This window comes from Myxocyprinus asiaticus, chromosome 15, assembly GCF_019703515.2.
Source record: "Myxocyprinus asiaticus isolate MX2 ecotype Aquarium Trade chromosome 15, UBuf_Myxa_2, whole genome shotgun sequence".
NCBI classification, from domain to species: domain Eukaryota; kingdom Metazoa; phylum Chordata; class Actinopteri; order Cypriniformes; family Catostomidae; genus Myxocyprinus; species Myxocyprinus asiaticus.
The window spans coordinates 11910689-11934574 of NC_059358.1; the positions used below are offsets into that span (position 1 = coordinate 11910689).

The 23886-nt window shown below is 40.9% G+C and overlaps 1 protein-coding gene across 4 annotated transcripts in view; it reads right to left on the minus strand.

Annotated features, from left to right (window-relative positions):
• LOC127452507 (oxysterol-binding protein-related protein 10-like) overlaps window positions 1-23886 on the minus strand; it is a 123551-nt gene that overhangs the window by 87258 nt on the left and 12407 nt on the right. For 2 of the 4 annotated variants that reach the window (XM_051717990.1, XM_051717991.1), the window contains exons 3-4: window positions 22125-22204; window positions 8566-8802 (exon numbers count right to left, since the gene is read on the minus strand). In XM_051717990.1, the coding sequence (XP_051573950.1) occupies window positions 8566-8802; window positions 22125-22204 (317 nt within the window). The remainder of the gene's footprint in view (window positions 1-8565; window positions 8803-22124; window positions 22205-23886) is intronic. The other 2 variants (XM_051717992.1, XM_051717993.1) reach the window with 1 other exon arrangement.

Here is a 23886-nt window from a genome sequence, read left to right on the forward strand (position 1 = left end):
TGTCCCCTCACGTCTTCACGAAGATCGCAGAGGCAGCCCTTGCCCCGCTAAGGGAAGTGGGCGTCCGCATACTCAACTACCTCGATGACTGGCTGATCCTAGCTCACAGCTGTCTAGGGCTTCGGGTCAACTGGGAAAAGAGCAAGCTCTCCCTGGTTCAGAGCATCTCTTTTCTCGGCTTGGAGTTGGACTCCGTCTCGATGACGCCGCACCTCACGAACGAGCACGCACATTCGGTGCTGAACTGTCTGAATGCATTTAGACAAAAGACAGCGGTTCCACTGAAACTTTTTCAGAGGCTCCTGGGGCATATGGCATCCTCTACGGTTGCCACACTGCTCAGGTTGATGCATATGAAACCACTTCAGTACTGCTTCAGACTCTCATCCTGAGATGGGCATGGCACCGCAGGACACATCGCGTGGTTGTCACGCCGATCTGTTGCTGCCTCTTCAACCCTTGGAACAACCTAGCATTTCTACGGGCAGGGGTTCCCCTAGAGCAGGTCTCCAGGCACGTCGTGGTTACGACAGACGTCTCCAAGACGGGCTGGGGTGCCGTATGCAACGGGCACACAGCCACTGGCTCCTGGACTGGCCCGCGGCTGCGTTGGCACATCAACAACTCGCCTGCCGTCTCCTCCTCTGGAGTCGGCAGCGCTTCAAGTCGCAACGAGCCACTCACATCCTGGGCGACCTCAACACCGCAGTGGATGGCACAGTTAGACCTGTTTGCTTCCCGGGAATCCTCCCACTGCCCGCTTTGGTACGCCCCTCAGTATAGACGCGCTGGCACACAGCTGGCCCCCTGGACTACGCAAATATGCGTTTCCCCCATTGAGCCTACTTGCACAGACCCTGTGCAAGGTCAGGGAGGATGAGGAGCAGGTCATCCTAGTAGCACCCTACTGGCCCACCCAGACGTGGTTCTCAGACCTCACGCTCCTCACAACAGCCCCCCACCTGGCAAATTCCTCTGAGGAAGGACCTTCTTTCTCAGGGACGGGGCACAATCTGGCACCCATGACCAGACCTCTGGAATCTCCACGTCTGGCCCTTGGATGGGACTCGGAAGACCTAAGTGGCCTACCACCCGCAGTGGTAGACATGATCACTCAGGCTAGGGCTCCTTCTACGAGGCGCCTGTATGCTTTGAAGTGGCGTCTGTTCGCTAAGTGGTGTTCTTCCCGACGCGAAGACCCCCAGAGATGTGCAGTCGGATCAGTTTCCTTCCTGCAGGAGAGGCTGGAGGGACGGCTGTCCCCCTCCACCTTGAAGGTGTATGTAGCCGCTATAGCGGCACACCACGACACAGTGGACGGTCAGTCCTTAGGGAAGCACGACCTGATCATCAGGTTCCTGAGAAGCGCTAGGAGGTTGAATCCCTCCAGACCGCATCTCATCCCCTCATGGGACCTCTCTGTAGTCCTTCGGGGTCTACGGGGAGCCCCTGGAGTCAGCTGAGCTTAAGGCACTCTCTTTGAAGACTGCCCTCCTGACTGCGCTCACTTCCATCAAGAGGATAGGGGACCTGCAGGCATTCTCAGTCAGCGAAACGTGCCTGGAGTTCGGTCCGGGCTACTCTTATGTGATCCTGAGACCCCAATGTGTGCCCAAGGTTCCCATGACCCCGTTTAAGGATCAGGTGGTGAAACTGCAAGCGCTGCCCCAGGAGGAGGCAGACCCAGCTTTGGCATTGCTGTGTCCGGTGCGTGCTTTATGCATCCATTTGGATTGCACGCAGACCCTTAGAAGCTCAGAGCAGCTCTTTGTCTGCTTTGGTGGACAGCAGAAAGGAAGCGCTGTCTCCAAACAGAGGATCGCCCACTGGGTCAATGACGCCATCGTGATGGCATATCACACTCAGGACGTGCCGCCCCCCCTGTTGTGCTACGACCCCACTCTACTAGGAGTGCAGCGGCCTCCTGGGCCCTGACCAATGGCGCCTCTTTGGCAGACATCTGCAGAGCAGCAGGATGGGCGACACCCAACACCTTTGCAAAGGTTCTATAATCTCTGGGTTGTGCCAGTTTCATCGCGTGTGTTGTCAGGTCCGAACGGGTAAGTTCCGGGACAGCTGGCCGGGTGTACCGCTTGCATATAGTGCCTTTCCCCTCCCATGAGGTAAAGACATGCGCCTTTGACTCCCAGTCATGTTCACAAGTTGTGATCCCTGGATGACTTTCCTCCTTAGCCCTGTGGCAGATGAGTTTGCGGAGAAACTCGCTGCCGGCCCAGTGCATATGCTAACTAAGCCCTGTACTGGGGTAGGTGCTCCACATGCACTGGTTCCCCATAGGTGACCCCATGTGATATATCTTCCATTAAATCCTTTCCCTGTCGGCAAACTGCGTCTTCCTTGGGCAGAGGCCCCCCTGCCCCCGGTCACCATGCTTGTAGAAACTCCTCCCCCCTCGTGTAGGACCTACCATGCGACTTCTTCTCCACATGACATACTTCCGACAAGACTCGGTAAGACCATGTGACGTATTTCCACTCTAAATACCCCCCCTTCTCTGGGTGGGGTGTGGTCTCCGGTGTCTTCCCCTTGGGAGTGACACCCCCCCCAACATATGGCCCCCAGTCGGTTAACAAATTCCCCTATTTTTGGGGAGAAAAGAGAGGGAAAGAGGCTTCAGCTGAGCTAGCCTGTCCCTATTTGTTGGGCAGTCGACTTGTACCCGAAGGACCGTTCGACGCTCGAGCATTGGGAGAGGTTACGTGATGGCCTGGTGTGCTGGCTATGAGGCACACAATGGTCTGCCCATCTCGCACCGCCAGTCCACGTAACACGGTTCAGCTAGTTGTGGCATTTTGTAAAAGGACCCCTAGTGTCACTACATCGACACGACGTCAAGTGAGTGACAGATAGGGAATGTCCTGGTTACTTTCGTAACCTTCGTTCCCTGATGGAGGGAACAAGACGTTGTGTCCCTCTTGCCACAATGCTGAACTACCAGCTGAAATGGCCGGGACCTTGTCTCTGCTCCTCAGCACAAAACCTGAATGAGTGGTTGCATACCAGCTCCTTATACCCGTATGTCCGGGGGAGTGGCATGCAAATTTCACTCGCCAATTCCCATCTGCCTTTTTTTCAAAAAGCAGAGGTGTTCGGGGCTCCCAAGTGTGACCCCTAGTGTCACTACATCGACACAACGTTACGAAAGTAACCAGGATGTTTCCAATGACTAGTAGCATGTTTCCTTTCGACTGCCAGCAAAAGTGACAGTGTCGCTTAATTCAAAGGACAAAAATATGCCCTTTAGAGCTAGAAAAAGCAGTTGGTTGTCAGGAAAATGTCACACTAGAGTGTCATACAAAATGCCAGTTTGAAACACAGCAAAAAGCACCTCTCCGAGATGATTTTTTGATATTTATTTCATGGTGTACAAATACTATCGCTGCATTACAAAGATGGTTAAAACAGATTAGATACAGATGATGCATTGATATTTTGGGAAGTTGCCAAGGTGTTCTGAGTGTTTTTACCATAGATATCTAATTCGGGTGGTTCGGATACATTAACTGTGCCAGCATTTTGGAACAGTCAACAAGAAGACATGTTTGAATGTAAGTAAGTGGAGGAGATGCCTCAGGTCGCTGCATAAGCTGCTTTTGTGTGGAAACCAGGGACTACAAAAGTTTCAAGGAACGAAAACCGAAAACGAACTAAATTTTTTAAATAACTTTGAAAGAAAACAGGAACTAAATCACTTTCAATTGTTCCGGAGTGAAAATATTATTTTTAGATGCTATTTGATTCTGAAATTTGCTTCGACTTTGTTTTTTTTTAAACTAGCACTTTCAATGTTAAAAAATAAAAATCATTCAGCCCGTATAAGGTGACCGTTTAGTCCAAACGCAACCTTGCAAAGTGTGCATTCATGCAGGAGAGAGTGAGATTTAGGCTATTAATTGATTTTGGGTGGCCAAATGAACATTTGAACTACTTTGAGGGATACATTAAAAAACACACAAAAAAAAAAATTAAAGAGCTTATTTTGTGTGAGGCAAGTCCCTTATTTTTGACCTTGTTTCTCTTGTGAGATCATGGAACACTGTAAATAGTATATCACCCACCCTTAGCACAGAGTAACGTAATTTTAAAAAGAATGTTATTAACTGTTCTTTTTTTCATTCTAACCAGTTACCATTTGGAAAGGAGACAGCGGAACGCTGGAACTGGAATGAAAAAATACAGTTTCAGTTCAGAACGAATCAAACTGAAAAAATGTAGTTTTTAGCCCCTGGTGGAAACAGTTCATCGATTAATAAATGGACTAACTGGGTGTTAATTTTCAATATGTTTGCCATGATATATTAATTTTAGAGAACTTTATTTCGAGTTTGCTATGAAAAAAAAAAAAGAGAAGAGAAGTCACAGGAATTTTACATTAAGTAGGATTTATTTACAGTACAAACTTTGCAAAACTATGAGAGCATTTACATATCTATGGTTGGCTAACATTATGTAAATTATGAATACAACACTGCCATTATTTGATATTCGTGTAATACAAGCTCGATTTATGGTAATATAGATGTACATGGAAATTATAGACTATAAATTGCACTGTTATACTGCAATTTATTATCCATTTAGTTCATGCTTTAGTTTAATAGCCCAGCTTATGGTTTATAATATTTATGGATAGAACTTACTAAGTGAATGACTGGTGATAAATTATTTAATAACAATCAAATGATTTGAATAAACATACTGTATATTATGGATGTTTTTGGACCAAGATTAATTTATAATTGCATTTGTGATTACAAGTCCCACCACTTTTATTGGCATCAGGCAGTGCTCTGATGATCGTCATTATTATAGCAGCATTTAACCAATGTGTTTAATTTGGAAGTTTTATGTCATTACAATATTGTCCAATGTTTATGGCAAATCAAATCCTGAGACAACTGGCTTGTAAAGACTCCAGACTGTTGCATACCATTTGTCAATTCCCTTTCATGTTTTTACCGATGGCTTTTGACCTTTCCAATATGGCAGACGTGCAAACGTATAGTGGTCCATGGGAATATCTGCTAATGCGGCATCTACGTATGGATATCTATGGTTTTTACCACATTACTATGCCATTGCTATGGTTTTCTGAGTGGTTGTTGGCATGTTGAAATGTGTTGCAAGTGTGTTCTTGGAGGTTGATAGGTGGGTGGATCGGTTCCCTCCTTCCATGCAAGTCTATGAAAATTTTTTTTTTTTTTTTTTTTTTTTTTTTTTTTGCCATGTTTATTGTTCTATTGTATGTGTGATCACTAATAGAAGTACTAGCACACCTATCCTCACAAGGACACACAATGTGATGTATCATTCATGTCTGTAGCACAAATGGTGCAGGATAAGTTACACGCCTACATTTAATACTTAAGGTTAGGGATTAAGCATGAGATACAGTAAAGGCCTCGATATACTTCCAGATAAGTTCCTTTTCATTCTTCGTTCAGGGGTAAAAAGAAGTTCTAAACAGCCAAGCAGCGGTATACTGTTTCCGAACATTCAGACACCGGTCACACTGCTGGGAGGCCTTTAGAAGTACTAATTAAACAAAAATAAATCGCATGACATGGGCTTGGAAAATGTTTCTAAGCGAACGATCATACAGATGTAGGTAAGTTGCACCAGGTCGCTAATAATTCTACATGCCGATGTGTTCCTGTTGACTGATTTTGACTCACTAAACAACATAAAAACAGAACTTGCTGTTGGCATCAAGGTAGGTGGAGCTCTAGGTCACACCTACCAATGATGTGGACCAATAGCAGTAAGCTGTTTTGCTGTTGAATAGAACTTTTCTTAACAGTTCGCCCCAGCGAGCTATTACAAACCACCAAAACGAATGCAAAAACCATTAATTATTCGATTAACACAGAGAACGGATATTCAAAGAGACTGCTGAATACTTTCCACCTCATGGCTGAGACGCACATGTTTTGAAAGCACTTTTTATGAGGCTCAGCTAGTTCCCAATGACCTGTTGTGTGTTTCTTTTTGACTGCCAGGGAAACTGACGGAGGTGCCTACAGTAATTTGAGGCCAAAAAAATGCCTGAAGAGCAAAAAAAAAAAAAAATCAGCTGTTTGTAAGAAAATGCCACACTAGAAGGTCAGACAAAGCTTTTAAAGGGATAGTTCACCCAAAAATGAAAATTCTCTCATTAATTACTCACCCTCATGATATCCCAGGTGTGTATGACTTTCTTCACCAGAACATATTTGAAGAAAATTAGAAAAATATCTCAGCTCAGTAGGTCCTTAAAATGCAAGTGAATGGTGATCCGATTTTTGAAGCTCCAAAAATCACAGTCAGCATAAAGGTGCTTATCCTGGATGTCTCAAACGAGAGGAGAACGTGAGATTATATCCATATCATGGCAACTGTAATATGTCACATGAGAGACCCCGTGATCTCCACCCTCTTGTCAAGCTTACCGGAAGCGATGATTTAGAGTTAAAACGTACTTAAATATTCATCTGTTTTCGCAATAAAAGTGATTGTATCGCTTTAGAAGACATTAACTGCTGGAGTCGTATTGATTGTTTGTGCTGACTGTCTGTGATTTTTGGAGCTTCAAAAATCAGATCACCATCCACTTGCATTTTAATTACCTACTTTGCTGAGATGTTTTTCTAATTTTCTTTAAATGTGTTCTGGTAAAGAAAGAAAGTCATACACACCTGGGATATCATGAGGATGAGTAAATAATGAAAGAATTTAAATTTTTGGGTGAACTGTCCCTTTAAATGTGAAATGCCAATACGAAATACACCCAAAAGCAAATATTTGAAAACATACTTATTTGATATTTGTGATGGTGTACAAAAGCTGCTATCACTGTTTACAAAGATGAAGTTATCACTGTCATTAAGACATTGTCATTATGGTCATTTTAGTCAAAGCTGCACATTAATGGACATTTTCTGTAATTTTCTGTAGTTAAACTAACAAATTTCAGTTTCAAACATCCTCACTTCATTGGTGAGGCATCATTCACTGCAACAATGTCAAAACAATGTGATGACACAGACTTCCTGCTGAACAGACACTTTGTGAGGCTGACGCAGCACACACGGGCAAGCTGAGGTTGAGATGTTCCATAAGAGAGGCAGCTCAACACAGCCAGTGCTGATGACTGCATACAAACCTCTGTCATCCCTTCAAAGCTTAAAGGAATAAGTCACCCAAACATGAAGGTTCTGTCATTATTTACTCACCCTTATGTCGTTCCAAATCTGTATGCTATTATTTGTTTAGTGGAACACAAAAGGAGAGTTTAAGAATCTTCTCTTTTTTTTTTTTTTCCATAAAACAACAGTTAAAGCTGAAGTGTGTAATTTCTGTGCCACTAGTGTAACAAAACAGAATGGCAAAAATAAACAATAGCTGCACCCATGTACCGATTAATGTCCAAATACGCCAAAAACAGTTTGCCAAATTGAACTCCTTTCCTGACAAAGCGTTTTAAAACCCATTGCTTAATCTGAGAAATGTTGATAAGAGAGCAGGACGCAACCTCCAAAGACCTCCACCTAAGGGGCTGTTCACACCAAATGCTTTTGCAACCATCCAATTTACCATTTGTTTTTCTATGTAAACACGTGCTAGACAAACATCTTTGATTGTTTCGCCTGGTTGTTTGTTGTTTATTCAGCGTTTCGTGCAGGAGTGCTGTGTTTTTTTAGATGCCGTGTCAAGTCTCGAGACACCCACTTCTGTTAAACTGTAGTTGTGGCGCTGCGTCTAGCCTTTTTAGCACAAGAATGCGATCAGTCTGAAGTCACCATCAGTGCATGCCACACATATAAAATTCGAATGCACAGTTTTAGCATTCGAATGAGCTTTTATTTTTTTATTTTTTTTAAATTCAATGAATATTTGAATTTCAAATTTGTATTTCACAGCACTATTGCAAAACTTTAGAAGCCCTACAATAGTTTTGTGTAAAGAACAGACTGAAATTTAAGTCACTTTTGAAAATCTTCCCCTCTGTCAAAGCACTGAAATGTCATTTGCATCTGCGTTTGGAATCAAAAAGTCATTGACTCCAAAAGGCATTGGTTCTTGCATGTGCCGTAACTGAACGTGGGTGCAGCAGTTTGAAAATGCATTTTAAAGTTACAGCTGAGAAGATTTGAAAAACAGTCTTATGTACTACTTTTATGTTGCTTTATGGGAGTTTTTGCATTTCTGGATCTTGACAGACATGGTACTTCGATTTTATCCATTTTAAAGAGCCTCCTCACTTGTTCTGAAAGGCAAAATTCTCCATTTGTGTTTCACAGAAAAAAATAAAAGCATAAGGGTTTGGAACGACATAAGGGTGAGTAAATAATGACAGAATGTACATTTTTGGGTGAATTTTCTCTTTAAAGGAAAGAACTGTGCTACACACAATGCCTACCAACATTTGCCACCCAATAATTCATGAACATACCAAACAGGAAGCCATCCGTTTTGCATTACATCAAAAAACCCTACCAGACCCAAAACATCTCACAACAGTGGCTACCTAGACTCTCTTTTGTCTCTGTCTGATGCTGTCCCTACCTCTTTGACCTGGTGCAGCTCTGCAGGATGCTGACTGCAGGACCGCTGGCTGGCGGTGGGGGACTTGTGGTGGGTGATGGTGATGACAGAGGCGGGTGTCCCATGTTGAGGGGGCTGTCTCTGAACGGAGGAGTGGGAGGACTGCAGGATGGGGTGCGGGTGCTGGGAGAAGCTGCGAGTCCGGCCAGCAGTAGAGGAAGTGGAGGAGGTGTTGCAGGAGGAAGAGGAGGTGCAGGCCTGAAAGAGACAGCAGCAATGGCAGCGGCAGAAATGAGTGGGAGAGAAGATGGCTAGGCCTCGCTTCCCCATGAGGACAGACACCGGCCCAGTGCCGCCTGCACGACCTGCCGTCACACAAAAGAGCATTGCCGGCCTGACACGACCAGGACAGCACCCACAAACAGACAAAGGAAGGGAGGGAGGAAGCAGGGGATGAGAGTGGAATATGAGATGGGTGAGAGAAGAGGAGAGAGCTTCCTGTGGAGTATTGTTCTCACAGATAAAGATAAAGGATGTCACTTGTATGAAATACTTTCATCTCTAAAAAGCTCTGCAGCTCAACCTGAGTACTGTAATCTCATTCCATCACAGCTAATCAGAGACATAATTTTTCCTTGATTCACAAAAAGCATTTAGCGCAAAAATGCAGGTCCCTAATGCAGGCTTTTACGGATCAAGTCACTAAATTACACCGGACATAAAGGGATAGTTCACCTAAAATTGAAAATTCAGTTATGTTGTTCCATGTGACTTTTTTTCTTGCATGGAACACAAAAGAAGATGTAAGACAGAACTTAGTTTCAGTCACCATTCACTTTATGGAAAAAAGATGCAATGGAAGTCAATGGTGACTGAGACTACCGTACTGCCTAACATCTCCTATTGTGTTTTATGGAAGAAAAAAAAAGTCAAACAGGTTTGGAATAACGATGAATTTGTATTTTTTGGGAACTATTCCTTTATTAACTATTCCTATTCCTACATTTTCCAAAAAAAAAATTTTTTTTTTAAACTCGCAGCCAAGATGCTAAGGTGTTGTGATTATCAGGGTGTATGCAGTTGCTAAAGTGCTTTTTTTTTTTTTTTTTTTTTTTTTTTTTTTTTTTAACCACATTGCTATGCGGTTGCTAGGGTGTTCTGGGTGGCTGCTGACTCTCTAAATATGGCTCCAGTTCCTCATTGTACCTATGGATATGGCTCGAGTCCCTCCCTCAAAATGAGCCTATGGGCCTTTTTTCGCTCATTTTATAATCCACCCCTATAAATAAAATGCTTGGAAAAGTATCAGCACATCTCTCCACAACAAGCTGAAAAATATAATTCATGTCATTCATGTTTGTATCACAAATGGTGCAGAATGAGTTTCTGTACGCGCCATAGTTTAATACTTTATTTTAAAATTTGGGTTTGTTCAGATCCCTAGTAATAGTAATGTTTGCACTAGCAAGCACCACAAAAAAGTTTTGAATTGCCGAAAACAGCAACAGTGCTGAAAACAAGAAAACAGTGTTGTCTCACCAACTCCAATTTCAAAAGAAATTCTATATACATTTCCAAAAAAGCTTCAAATGAAATGAACAAAGGATGTGGTAAGGTAAAATAAGTTAATAGTACCTGTGCATTCTTGGGGAAACAAGAGAGAACATTGCTCCCCTGTGAATTTCAAAATGGACTCTTAGGCTTGAAAGATCGTACTCTTTGATACAGGCCAAAATGAGCCCGCAGTATGAGGCTTTCTGTACATACAGGAATGAGTATATTATTCAGGCCTAATGGAGCGCCCGTCCTCATGAAATTGCATTCTCACAGCCTAATGGCAGTCCATTGTACAGCCCTCTGACATTTCAGCTCGGAATACAAGGTTATGTAAGTCTTACATTATCCAGACCCATAGACCACCTAGAGCAGGGCAGTGCACAGATTTTCAGTCTCTAAAAACAACACCATAAAATATATGAGAAATATATGAGAGTATAATGTTGTGTATCTAAAATATGTAGGCTGTAAATCTGTTTATATTATCAATATTTAGCAAAAAAAAAAAACATTTAAAACCTACATTTTGTTTGTCAGCCTTAAAGTCAACCAACATGTTTGCCAATATTAACATATCTTTGTAGGGCTAAACAAATAATCGAAATAAAAACTAAATTAGTGATTATCAAACCGCAACGGCTGCGATTGCATTAAATAAAGGCTGTGTCTTGTTTGGAAGGATGCATCCTCCGGAGGTCGCATTTGTCGGCTGCATACGTCATCAAGGCTGTCTCGTTTCAGCAAAGCAAGTAGGACACTTCGAATGCAGCCTTCGAATGCGACCTTCTTTCATGGGAATTTGGAGGATGCATGAGGTGTATCCTTCGTGGGCACTCACAACCCACAATTCTTTGCTTCAACGGAAATGTCTAAAAAACAATTATGCCAATTTGCCCGTAAATATGATGTTCAAACGAAAGTAATGTTAATTCCCAAGTTGAAGTACCTCAGTAGATGGGTGCAGAGTATATAATATGTATAATTATATGAATATATAATTAAAATAAAGTATTAGACTAAAAGTACACCTGTAAAATCTATTTTCTTTTCTCTTTACATCTTTGTAACTCTCCTAAAATGTATCTCATACATTCCCTTCTAAAGGGACTTTGTTCCCTTCTCACTCAAAGTGCTCGTGCTTGTTAAAGAGTGGCGTGCTGTCATAGCAACCATGTTACGTTCCGTTTCCGTTTGTCCTACAAAGGCCATCTCATTTAAACGAGGCTTCTTTAAAGGAGGACACTCAGTATACTGCAGCCTACAAAGGACGCATCCTACATAGCACGCAGCCTTTGAAACGAGACACAGCTCACTAGTTTCAATGAACTGCCTGCTGTGCTCCGCCTTTGTGCATGGCTATAGTGTGTAGTGCTTTCTTAAATACATGTAAACGGGGTAAGTGTATTACACATATGGTTTCAGAGTGGTTCTGTGCTGCATGCACACAAAATCTGGTGCCCTGAGTTACAGATGTGCTCGGAGTTCGTTTTGGTGTGCGCCCCAAATTCACATTAATTGCACATTTGCGTAATTTCACACACCTCTATGTTTGGCCGCTACAATTTACTATAAAATTTAAATAACCCCATGACAGTGGGTTTTTGTGGACAGCAAGGCAAATGAAAGCATTTCACGGCATTAAAAGGCAGATGTCAACTCGACTGCAAACAAGAAAAACGTCCTTCCCTTCAGTTTTCAAAATAAAAGCTTCAGCCAAATTAAGGGCTTGAGGGTTTAACCAGACTGCATATTAAGTAAATAAATTAGTGAACTGACCCTTTCACAAACTGGACACTTTTTTATGTTTGTCATATTGCAGTTAAAATCGCAATCACAATATCTTTTTTAAATAATAGCAATAAAAGCACTTCTGACCAATCCTGTCTTAGCAACTGTTGCCCTGATGCCATTACTCTGACACAGGTTTGCTATTTTCCAATGACAACCTTTGGAAGTGATGTGTGTCTGAGTACTTTTAAGTGGGATTTTATAAAAAATGATCTTTAAATAAATCTGGAGAAGAGCATGTTATGGATTAAACTGTGTCAGCTCTCATTTCCAAATGAACATATAACATCTGCAACGACACCTACATTTGCTCCAAGGTAAATTAAAGCTAATAACTGAACGTTAATTTATTTATGCATTAATTCAAGTCATAGTACAAGCGATAGCAAATAAACAGTTCACAGCATCAAAATGAGCGTTATGAGACGTTATAAACAGCTGTGTTCACTTACGCTAATGTTAGATTTGTATTTGCTATTAAATTTAAGTTTTTCTCTTTTCAAGTGACTGTTATAATTGTTTGCTTTGATTCTAATTCACAGTCTCCACAGTTCTATCAGATTACTGTGTAATATAACAATTTATTTTACAAAAAACTGCAGATAAATATGCATTACAATGTCACTCTTCATACCAGCCCACGTAAAAATATTATCCATTCCATTTATGAGAATATTTAGCCAAAAACCGCATCGTTCACGGCAATCTCCCATTCATTCCAATGGGGAGTTTTGCAGTGCTTGTCAGAGCGAGCAATCATAACCAAGGTGGGCGGAGTTTAGCGAAGGGTCAATTAGATTTTTTTTGTCAAAATCGTTCAGCCCTATATCTTTGTCAACATTAAAGGAATATTCCTGGTCAAATACGGAGTTAAGCTCAACCGACAGCATATGTGGCATATAGAGGAACAGGTTTGCCAATTTCAAACAACTGGACATTTTCATCTCTTTCCTCACTATGCAACAATATCTCTTTTGAATTCCATGCAATCACTACAACGCAACCTACAAAAATCCATGTCGTTGTTATATATATATCGTCATCCAGCTCAACTGACCAACTTTCTTGAGGAGCTGGATGTCCTGCTATCCTCCTTCCCTGAAGATGGCAGCCCACTTGTGGTTCTTGGTGATTTCAATATTCACCTAGACAAGCCCCAGGCCGCCGAACTTCAGGCTCTTTTGGCCTCGTTTGACTCGAAGTGGCTAAGCACTACTGCAATACACAGATCAGGCAACCAGCTGGATCATTTCATGCATAACTCTACCTCTTGCAATGTTCTCATTACCCCTTTTACATGTTACTTTGTTCAATTTTACATGACACTTCCATCTAGACTGCCACATACTCTTCCTTTGGTTTCCTTTCATCATAAACTCCATTCTCTATTACCCACTCACCTTTCAACTGCTGTCTTAAATCTCTAGGGCAGCTGAGAGGACATGCCGCAAATCTAAAGATCCTGCAGATCTGAATAAATATAAGTCTCTGCTTTCTTCCTTCTCGGCTAATGTCTCCTCTGCAAAAGATTCCTATTAACATTACAAGATCAGCAACACTACAGACGCTCGCAGCTTATTTAGGACATTTAACACAGTCCTCGCCCCCCCTCCCTCCACCTCCCACCACCTTGCTGACAGCAGATGTCTTTGCCACTTTTTTTTACTGATAAGATAACAGTCATCAGCAGTAGGTTTTTAGCACCACACCCTCTCAAACACCCACCTCCTGTATGCAGCTCTTCTCTCTCTCTCTCTCTACATTCTCTCCTCTAACCGACACTGAGGTCTCTAAACTCCTCCTCTCCAACCACCCCACCACCTGCCCCCTTGAGCCTGTTCCTTCCCACCTTCTCCAAGCCATCTCTCCGTCCATCCTGCCTGCACTCCCGTACATAATTAACATATCTACTTACAGGAACTTTCCCCACCACATTTAAGCAGGCTTGAGTAACTTCACTGCTTAAAAAACCCGTGCTTAACCCCACACTTTACAGACTAGTTTCTCTCCCCCATTCATGGTGAAAACACTCAAAAGGGTTGTTTTCAGTCAGATCTCTGCCTTTCTTTCACAGAGAATGCTAGATGGCAATCAGACAGGCTTCAAAAGTGAACATTCCATCGAGACTAACCGAATCCCTGAGACAGGCGAGAGCTGGTTCCAAATCATCTGTCCTCATTCGACTGGACTTCTGCAGCTTTGACAGTCAACCATCAGATCCTCCAGTCCACCCTCTCTTCTCTGGGTATCACAGGAACTGTGCTCTGCTGGTTCAAGTCCTATATCTCAGGTAGGTTTTTCAGATTTTTTTGACCCTTTTGAAGTGGGGTGTCCAAGTCACATCAGCTATTTACTGGGGTACCTCATGGTTCAGTGCTTGGCCCACTCCTCTTTTCTATATACACAACATCATTGGAACCTCTCATTCAAGCAAACAGGTTTTCTACACTGCTACGGCGATGACACGCAGCTCTACTTCTCTTTCCAGCCTGACGACCCCAAGGTGAGTGCTTGGATCTCGGCCTGCCTGGCAGACATCTTGGCCTGGATGATGGAAAACCACCTTCGAGTCAATCTAGTGAAGACCAAGCTCCTCATCTTTCCAGCCAACCCTACTGTTGAGCACAAAATCACTGTTCATTTACAATAAAACTATCCACAATGGTCAGGAACTTGGGGGTAACCACTGATTACCATCTCAACTTCACTGATCACATCTCAAAAACAGCCCGATCATGTAGATTTGCACTATACAACATTAGGAAGATAAGACCCTTCCTCTCTGTACATGCCACACAACTCCAGGTTCAGTACCTTGTCATATCTAGACTGGATAATTGTAATGCTCTTTTAGTCGGCCTTCCTGCATGTGCAATCAGGCCTCTACAAATGATCCAGAATGCAGCAGCACGGCTGATCTTCAACGAATCCAAGAGAACGCATGTTACACCCCTCCTTGTCTCTCTTCACTGGTTGCCAGTTGCTGCACGTATCAAATTCAAGGCTCTGATGCTAGCATACAGAACAGTCACTGGGATGGCGCCAGATTACCTACAATCAATCCTGCAGAGCTACGTTCCCACCAGAAGGCTACGTTCTGCAAATGAGCCTTGTTGCACCAACACAAAGGATCCAAATCACTTTCCCAGACTTTCAGCTTCACTGTACCTCGATGGTGGAATGACCTTCCCAACACAATCCATGAAGCAGACTCCTTCTCTGTCTTCAAAAAACGACTAAAGACACAACTTTTCCATGAGCAGTTAAACTTACACTCTTAATAATAATAATAATAATATTAATAAAATAAATCTTGTTTGCACACTAATCTCTGTCTTGGCTCTTACTTTTCTAATACAAATGAAACTTAGTATTGCAGCACTTTATTTTATTGGGTCTGTTCCAAAACTTAGTGAGCTGCCTCGCTGTCTCCTGCCTATATAGGCAGCTGTCTTCTGTGGCAGCATCCTTACTGAAATGATGCCTCATAAGAGACCGATTTGGAACAATCTACATAGGCGGCAGCCAGACTTGACTCACAACTGATTTCAATATGGGTGACGCAAGAGAAATGACGTAATCCTCTTATAAACCTAATTACGCACAGTACACACATATTTTCAGCAAAATAGTCTTTGTATCATATTAAACTGTTATTTATCAATACTTTTCAGTATTGAATGGATTATAAGTATATTTATAATCTAAATTTCTCTTGCTTGGTCCGCCATCTTGGGTTTATTTTTCCGCCGAGCTCATCACGGTGCATTCTGGCATTGCCTGCCTGGGGAAGGAAACATATGATGCTACCTTAGAATTTGGCCAAAAAAAGATATCTTAAGAGGTAGCATAATTAAGATATCTATCTTTTGGAACAGCCTTCACGTCGGGAGCGTGCTTATGATGTTTTAAAATACTGCCTCCAGAGGACGCTCACTAGGTTTTGTAACAGACCCATTGTCTCCTTAATATAAATCGATTATGTTGTATCCTTCCTCATTTTTAAGTCGCTTTGAATAAAAGCATCTGCTAAGTGATTAAATGTAAATGTAAATAATGTTGATTACCACAAAAATAAAATTTAAATAAAATAAAAGTTACATACTGTCTATACTGGACACAAGCGGCGCGTCACATCGCGTCAAAAGTAATAGAACCCAGCCTCAAGCCGTTGCGGCGCATCACGTCAACGGATGCTCATGGTGTAGACGGTGCTTCAGTGAGGCACATAAAGTGGAAGTGAATGGGGCCAGTCCATAAGCTACATAACTAAAATACTAACTGTTTCAAAAGTATAACCACAAGACATTAACAATATGCGTGTTAACATGATTTTAATGTGATCAATTGCTTACTAACCTTTTCTGTGTAAAAGTTAAATTCAATTTAATTTTCAATTTAAATTCAACGACGCAAGACTGTGATCCCTAAGCCGACCATAAAAACATAGATTTAAACAAATTTACAGCTCAAAGTTTTAAAAGAAGAATTAATGTAATTGACTTTTTAAAATTATAAGCTTCTCATTTCTGCCTTTAAACCCTCTAAAATTGGCCTCATTCACTTCCATTGTAAGAGCCTCACTGTAACCTCAATTTTGCTTTTTTAAGAACAGGAGAGATGAGTCAAAATATTATTTGGTAGTAATCAACATTATCCCAGAAATGCTGTCGATTGAGCTTAAAGTATTGATTCCGGGATTTTCTTTAAAAAAAAATGTATGCTAATAGACACACAGTTAATAGACAATGACTAAAAGCTAAAAAAAAAACTCACATTTTTTCAACATGGGAGGTCAACTAGAAAGTAATTTTTGTATTTGTACTCTTTAAACAAAAATGTGCCGTGACTATGACCACACAGCATGGCCTTTTGTACATTATTGCTTAAATATATAACTATGTTCAACAGGAAATAAGCACACTTAATTCTTAAATGTAGAGAATCCATAAAACATATGTAGCACATACAGTATTCTGGACTTAGTAAAGTAAAAATACACTGGTAATGTAAAATTTTGGCCTTAGGCTAATGATGAAGGCCAGGCCCAGATGTGTGTGCCTTCAAATTGCTCTGTTTATAAGCTGATTAATCAAAGAGACTGCTCTCAAAGATACTTTACCAGCTACTGTAACACTGGGTTTTGGTATTACTGTCATTTTGTTGGACATTCACTGCAAATGAATGATAATAGAAGTCAAATAATTTTAATGATTTCTGCCTCAAGTCTAAATTCAACATTTTAGCCTCTAAATTGGTGAGGAATGCTGGTCTCTACCAAACATAAACACTATTTTTTGGATCTGACTGAAGCAATCATTAATTTGCCACTCAAGACCACTGAAAATGAAAAGAATTGGACAAAACAGCCTCTGCCTAAAACAGAGCCAAATTTACATCAGTCTGTTGAATGCACTGGACGAAAAATGTATATTTCTGCATCAAAATGTCCATTTAAATGTTTCATTGCACATCTATTTTGAGGCATGATTTAATGATCTGACTCAGTGGAGGTGAACGTTTAAAGTTTAACTCAGCAAAGGTTAAGCACACAAATCACTGTTTGCTCATAGTCAGACAATAGTTGGAAACAGTCATTCAATGTGTTTTTGTCACATGGTATGCAAACTATTGTTTACCTTGCATAAAGATAAATAGTGCTATGTGGACAAAATAGAAGATCGTATCAAGTGAACTGTCACCAGTGCAGATAACATGCTTGTTTTATCACTTACTGCATTATTACAACAATAGCAAATGCTGTAAACTACATACTGTTGTTACTTGTCCATCAGAGAGTATATTATATTATATTATATTATATTAATTAGTAGATTTCTGCAGTTTTTAAGAAAATGTGAGCAGTCCTTGAAAAAGTTGTAGGCACAATGCAAGGGTGTTGCCAGGCTGCAAGGGTTTTCTGGGTAGTCACTAGGGCATTGATAGGTAGTTTATGGGCCGTCCTGAGTGATTGCTTACTGGCCCAAGTCAAAATAGCCCACCTCTAAGTCTCTACAATATTCTGGTCTCTAGGGTCCCTCCTTGTAGGTCTAAGGGATTTTTTTTACCTGTTTAATCATCTGCAAGGCACAAAATGTAAGTCTAAAAGTAACAGCACACCTCTCTTCAACAAGCTGGACATTTTGAGGTATCATTTACAGTAATGTGCAAAGGTTTTAGGCACTTGTGATAAATGTTGCATAGTGAGTTTGTCTTCAAAAATAATGACATAAATAGTTTTCATTTATCACTTAATGTCATACAAAGTCCAGTAAACATAAAAAAAGCTAAATCAATATTCGGTGTGATCACCTTTGCCTTTAAAACAGCACCAAATCTCCTAGGTACAACTGGACAGTTTTTCTTGGTTGTTGGCAGGTAGAATGTTCCAAGCTTCTTGGAGAATTCGCCACAGTTCGTCTATCTACTTAAGCTGTCTCAATTGCTTCTGTCTCTTTATGTAATCTCAGACTGACACAGTGTTCAGTTGGGGGTTTTGTGGGGGCCATGACATCTGTTGCAGGGCTCCCTGTTCTTCTATTCTAATCTTTTCTATTTGCAAAAGCAATGTTTGGGATTCTAACATTTATAGATATAAAGATATAAATAACCATCTTAAGACAAGTGCTTTGTGAAACGTCTTATGTGCTAAAGAATTTTGCACAGTACTGTATGTCCGTAGCACAATCGGACTGGGACAAATTACACAAGTTTAATACGTAGGGTTAGAGGTAGAGGTAGACCAATATACGGGTCTATAGGTAGGCATGTATATATGCAGTGCATTAATAAAGTATTCAGACCCCTTCATTTTTTTTTTTCTTCACATTTTTATGTTGCAGACTTAATCTAAAATGCTTTAAATTATTTTTTTTCACACACCATACCCCATAATGACAAAGCAAAACCATATTTATAACTCCGTATTAGTTGAAGCACCTTTGATAGCAATTACAGCCTCAAGTCTTTTTGGGTATGATGCAACAAGCTTTGCACACCTGAATTTGGGGATTTTCTGCCATTCTTCTTTGCAGATCCTCTCAAGCTCTGTCAAGTTGGGTGGGGACCGTCGATAGACAGCCATTTTCAGGTCTCTCCAGAAATGTTAGACTGGGTTCAAGTCCGGGCTCTGGTTGGGCCACTCAAGGACATTCACAGAGTTGTCCCTAAGCCACTTTTGCATTAACTTGTCTGTGTGCTTAGGGTCATTGTCCTGTTAGAAAGTGAACCTTCAGCCCAGTCTGAGGTCCTGAGCGCTCTGTACCAGGTTTTCATTTTGGATATCTCTGCATTTTGCTGCGTTCAGCTTTCCTTCAACCCTGAGCAGTCCCCCAGTCCCTGCCGCTGAAAAACACCCCCACAGTACGATGCAACCACCACCATGCTTCACTGTTGGGATGGTATTGCGCAGGTGATGAGCGGTGCCTGGTTTCCTCCAGACATGACGTTTGGAATTGAGGCCAAACAGTTCAATCTTTGTTTCATCAGACCAGAGAATCTTGTTTCTCACAGTCTAAGAGTCCTTTAGGTGCTTTTTTGCAAATTTCATGCGTGTCTTGCACTGAGGAGAGGCTTCTGTCTGGCCACTCTGCCATAAAACCCAGATCGGTGGAGTGTTGCAGTGATGGTTGTCCTTCTGCAAGCTTATCCCATCTCCACACATGATCTCTGGAGCTCAACCAATCAAAAATTGTGCCTCGACACAATCCTGTCTCTGAGCTCTGCAGGCAGCTCTTTTGATCTCATGGCTTGTTTTTGCTCTGATATGCATTTTCAGCTGTGTGACCTTATATAGACAGGTGTGTGCCTTTCCAAATCATGTCCAATCAATTGAATTTGCCACAGGTGGACTCCAGTCAAAGTTTAGAAACATCTCAAAGATGATCCAGAGAAATGGGATGCACCTTAGCTAAATATCAAGTGTCATAGCAAAGGGTCTGAATACTTATGTCAATGTGATATTTCCCTTTTTTTTATTTTTAATACATTTGCAAAGTTATCAAAAGTCTGGTTTTTGCTTTGTCATTATGGGGTATGGAGTGTAGACTGATGTGAAAAAATAAATAAAACATTTTAGCATAAGGCTTCAACATAACAAAATGTGAAAAAATGAAGGGGTCTGAATACTTTATGAATGCACTGTATGTGCCAATAGTTGCTTTTTGGAACTATCAGTTACTGACAAAAATATATGCAGATTTTTTCTTCTAATTCCTCTGTGGCCAGCACTGTTTTTTATTATGGTTCTTATTGGAATTTTGGTTAACTAGTAAATTACATCTGGGATTTTATTTATTTTGAACTCTTGTAGCTTTTATATCTGTAGCCATCACAGCATGGAAAGAATAATAACTTTTTTTTAAATTATCATCCGATTAATCATTCATCTGCCTTTTCCACCACCTTAGTTATTGGAATCAGCTAATCCACTCTTGGTCAACCTCTAGTTAGGGGTTTGTTCACTAAATAACATGTTACGCACACACATACACTTTAAGCCAACTCAAGATCTACAGTTGAATTCAGAAGTTTACATACACTTAGGTTGAAGTAATTAAAACGCATTATTTAACCACTCCACAGATTCAAAATTAGCTAACTACAGTTTTGGCAAGTTCTTTAGGAAATCTACTTTGTGCATGACACAAGTAATTTTTCCAACAACTGTTTACATACAGATTGTTTCACTTTTAATTGACTATATCACAATTCCATTTGGTTAGAATTTTACATGCACTAAGTTAACTGTGCATTTAAGCAGCTTGAGAAATTCCAGAAAATTATGTCAAGCCTTTAGACAATTAGCCAGTTAGCTTCTGATAGGAGGTGTACTGAATTGGAGGTGTACCTTTGGAAGTATTTTAAGGCCTACCTTCAAACTCAGTGCCTCTTTGCTTGACATCATGGGAAAATCAAAAGAAATCAGCCAAGGCCTCAGAAAAAAATGTGGACCTCCACAAGTCTGGTTCGTCTTTGGGAGCAATTTCCAAAAGCCTGAAGGTACCATGTTCATCTGAACAAACAATAGTACGCAAGTATAAACCCCATGGGACCACACAGCCATCATACCTCTCAGGAAGGAGACGTATTCTGTCTCCTAGAGATGAATGTATTTTGGTGCGAAAAGTGCAAATCAATCCCAGAACAACAGCAAAGGACCTTGTGAAGATGCTGGAGGAAACAGGTAGACAAGTATCTATATCCACAGTAAAAGCAGTCCTATATCGACATAACCTGAAACGCTGCTCAGCAAGGAAGAGGCCACTGCTCCAAAACTGGCCTAAAAAAGCCAGACTACAGTTTGCAAGTGCACATGGGGACAAAGATCTTATTTTTGGAGAAATATCATCTGGTCTGATGAAACAAAAATTTAACTGTTTGGCCGTAATGACCATCGTTATGTTTGGAGGAAAAAGGATGAGGCTTGCAAGCGAAGAACACCATCCCAACCATGAAGCATGGGGGTGGCAGCATCATGTTGTTGGGGTGCTTTGCTGCAGGAGGCACTGGTGCACTTCACAAAATAGATGGCATCATGAGGAAGGAAAATTATGTGGATATATTGAAGCAACATCTCAAATGGGTCTTCCAAATGGACAATGACCCCAAGCATACCTCCAAAGTTGTGGCAAAATGGCTTAAGGACAACAAAGTCAAAGTATTGGAGTGGCCATCTCAAAGCCTTGACCTCATTCCGATAGCAAATTTGTGGGCTGAACTGAAAAAGCTTGCCAAAACTATAGTTTGCTAATATTAAATCTGTGGAGTGGTTCAAAAATTAGTTTTAATGAATTAAACCTAAGAGTATGTAAACTTCTGACTTCAACTGTACAGGTATAAACCTGCTAATGGCCTCATTGAAAATGCAGCCAATTATAACAATGTGTTTTATACTTAATATGATGATCTTTATACTCTGTTGAACACACCAGTCACTGAATAGAGAGAAAGAGTAAACACAACAGCATCACAAATCACAAGACTACATCAAAGTGCCAGGAGAGGTCAGAGGAAATGGAGAGCGAGTCAGCCAGACAGAGACACATGCAGACAGAGACAGGAAGGATAAAGGAGACTCTTACAGAAAGGACAGTTGGAACATCATCCAAGGCAGAGTGAACAAAATCAAAAGTGAAGCAAGCATTCTGCTATCAAAAGCACAAGAGAGAGAGAATAAGAGATTTGAAGAGTGGAAATTAGGGCACAGTGTGCCAAGTTAAATGTAACTGGGTTACCTTGGCACTGCTGTCTGAGTGGCGGCGGGCACACAGCTGAAGTTGGGTCATCCACATCTGCTGCTCGCGGGCATCACAAGCTAAAAGGAGAAAAAAGTACAAATACTTTAAATGCCAACATTCATTCATGCTCTCTATTACTGATTTATCCACTTAATCTGATTATCACTGCTGAACACAATGAATGTTTGGTTATGCAATATCCTTAATCTTTTGAAATAAAAGAGCTTGATAAACTACCAAAATACAGTATACTGTAACTTCAGAACTTAAAACTCCCTTCCCAGTCAAAAAACAGACCATTTCCAAAGAGGATGTCATTAAAGTATGCGGCAGTGCCACCTACATATTATATGTATATTAAACCCTGACAGCAAACCCAAAACCCGTTTGTGAGCAATGTTACATAATTCCCATGCATAAAGAGCATTTACACAGAGGTCTTAAAGGGACAGCAGCAAAACAAAAAGAAAAGAAAGTTGAAAGTGGTCATGAAAAACTAAAATACTTAAGTTAGACTTTCTAACTTAAGTTAGAAAGTCACATTTGTTTTTAATCTTGATCTAATCAAATTGTTTATTATGTATGCAGGAGTGTTGGCTATTCCTGTGTTTGAGATGTTACAGATAATACTGCTTTGGAAAAATTTGTATTGGGAAAAGCAAAAATAAAAAACTACGCAAATAAAAAAAAATTTGACTTGATTTGACTTTTATGTCATAATGTTTTTTTCTACTTTGCAACAAAATCTCAATGTTCTCTCTTTGCACTGTCAAACAAACAAGTGATAGCCAGTGCTGATGCATTTTACCAATCAGAAATTAGCATAGATAATTCTGATTCAAAGTAATGGCCAGCATCATCCAATCACTGCCAACAATGTTAATATAAAACTATAATATTATAAATTGTGAATATATATATACACTGATTGTCACTGTCCCATGTCTGCCAAATATATTGAGTGGTCCAAACATCATCTGCATCCTGCCACCTGAATCCATCCTTCGGATGAGACGTTAAACCGAGGTCCTGACTCTCTGTGGTCATTAAAAATCCCAGGGCACTTATCGTAAAGAGCAGGGGTATAACCCCATTGTCCTGGCCAAATTCCCTCATTGGCCCTTCTCAATCATGGCCTCTTAATAATCCCCATCCATTAATTGGCACTATAACTCTACTCTCTCCTCTCCACCAATAGCTGGTGTGTGGTGAGCGTACTGGCACACTATGGCTGCCATCACATCATCCAGGTGAATGCTGCACACTGGTGGTGGTTGAGGAGAGTCCCCTGTTCACTGTGTAAAGCGCTTTGAGTGTAGTGTCAGAAAAGCACTATATAAATGTAACATTCATTCATTCAAACTGAAGTGGTTGTCGAAAGGTAGGAGTTAATGCACTTGGCTGCATAGGAAAGCTATAGGATGCTCCCTTGCTCTCTTAGTGAATGACTTAACCTCCAGTGTGCTGTCTGTCTGCACTGGTCTCAGAACAGTTCAAAATGCACCTTATTTTCATCCTAACTCCATATAAAGCCTCTGAAAGCAATATTGGATGAACCCATTTATTCTCAATGTGATTTTGCACTGTAAATTTAGGATTTCTAATGGAAAATAGTGCTATTGTACACTATAGTGGTAATTGTGTTTAACAGTGTGCAGTTTCATGATAAATTGCTCAAATTTTCAAAATGGCATATCAGATGAAACTAGAGACTAATCATTTGACTCAAACAGGTGTCAATGTAAAAACTTAATTATGT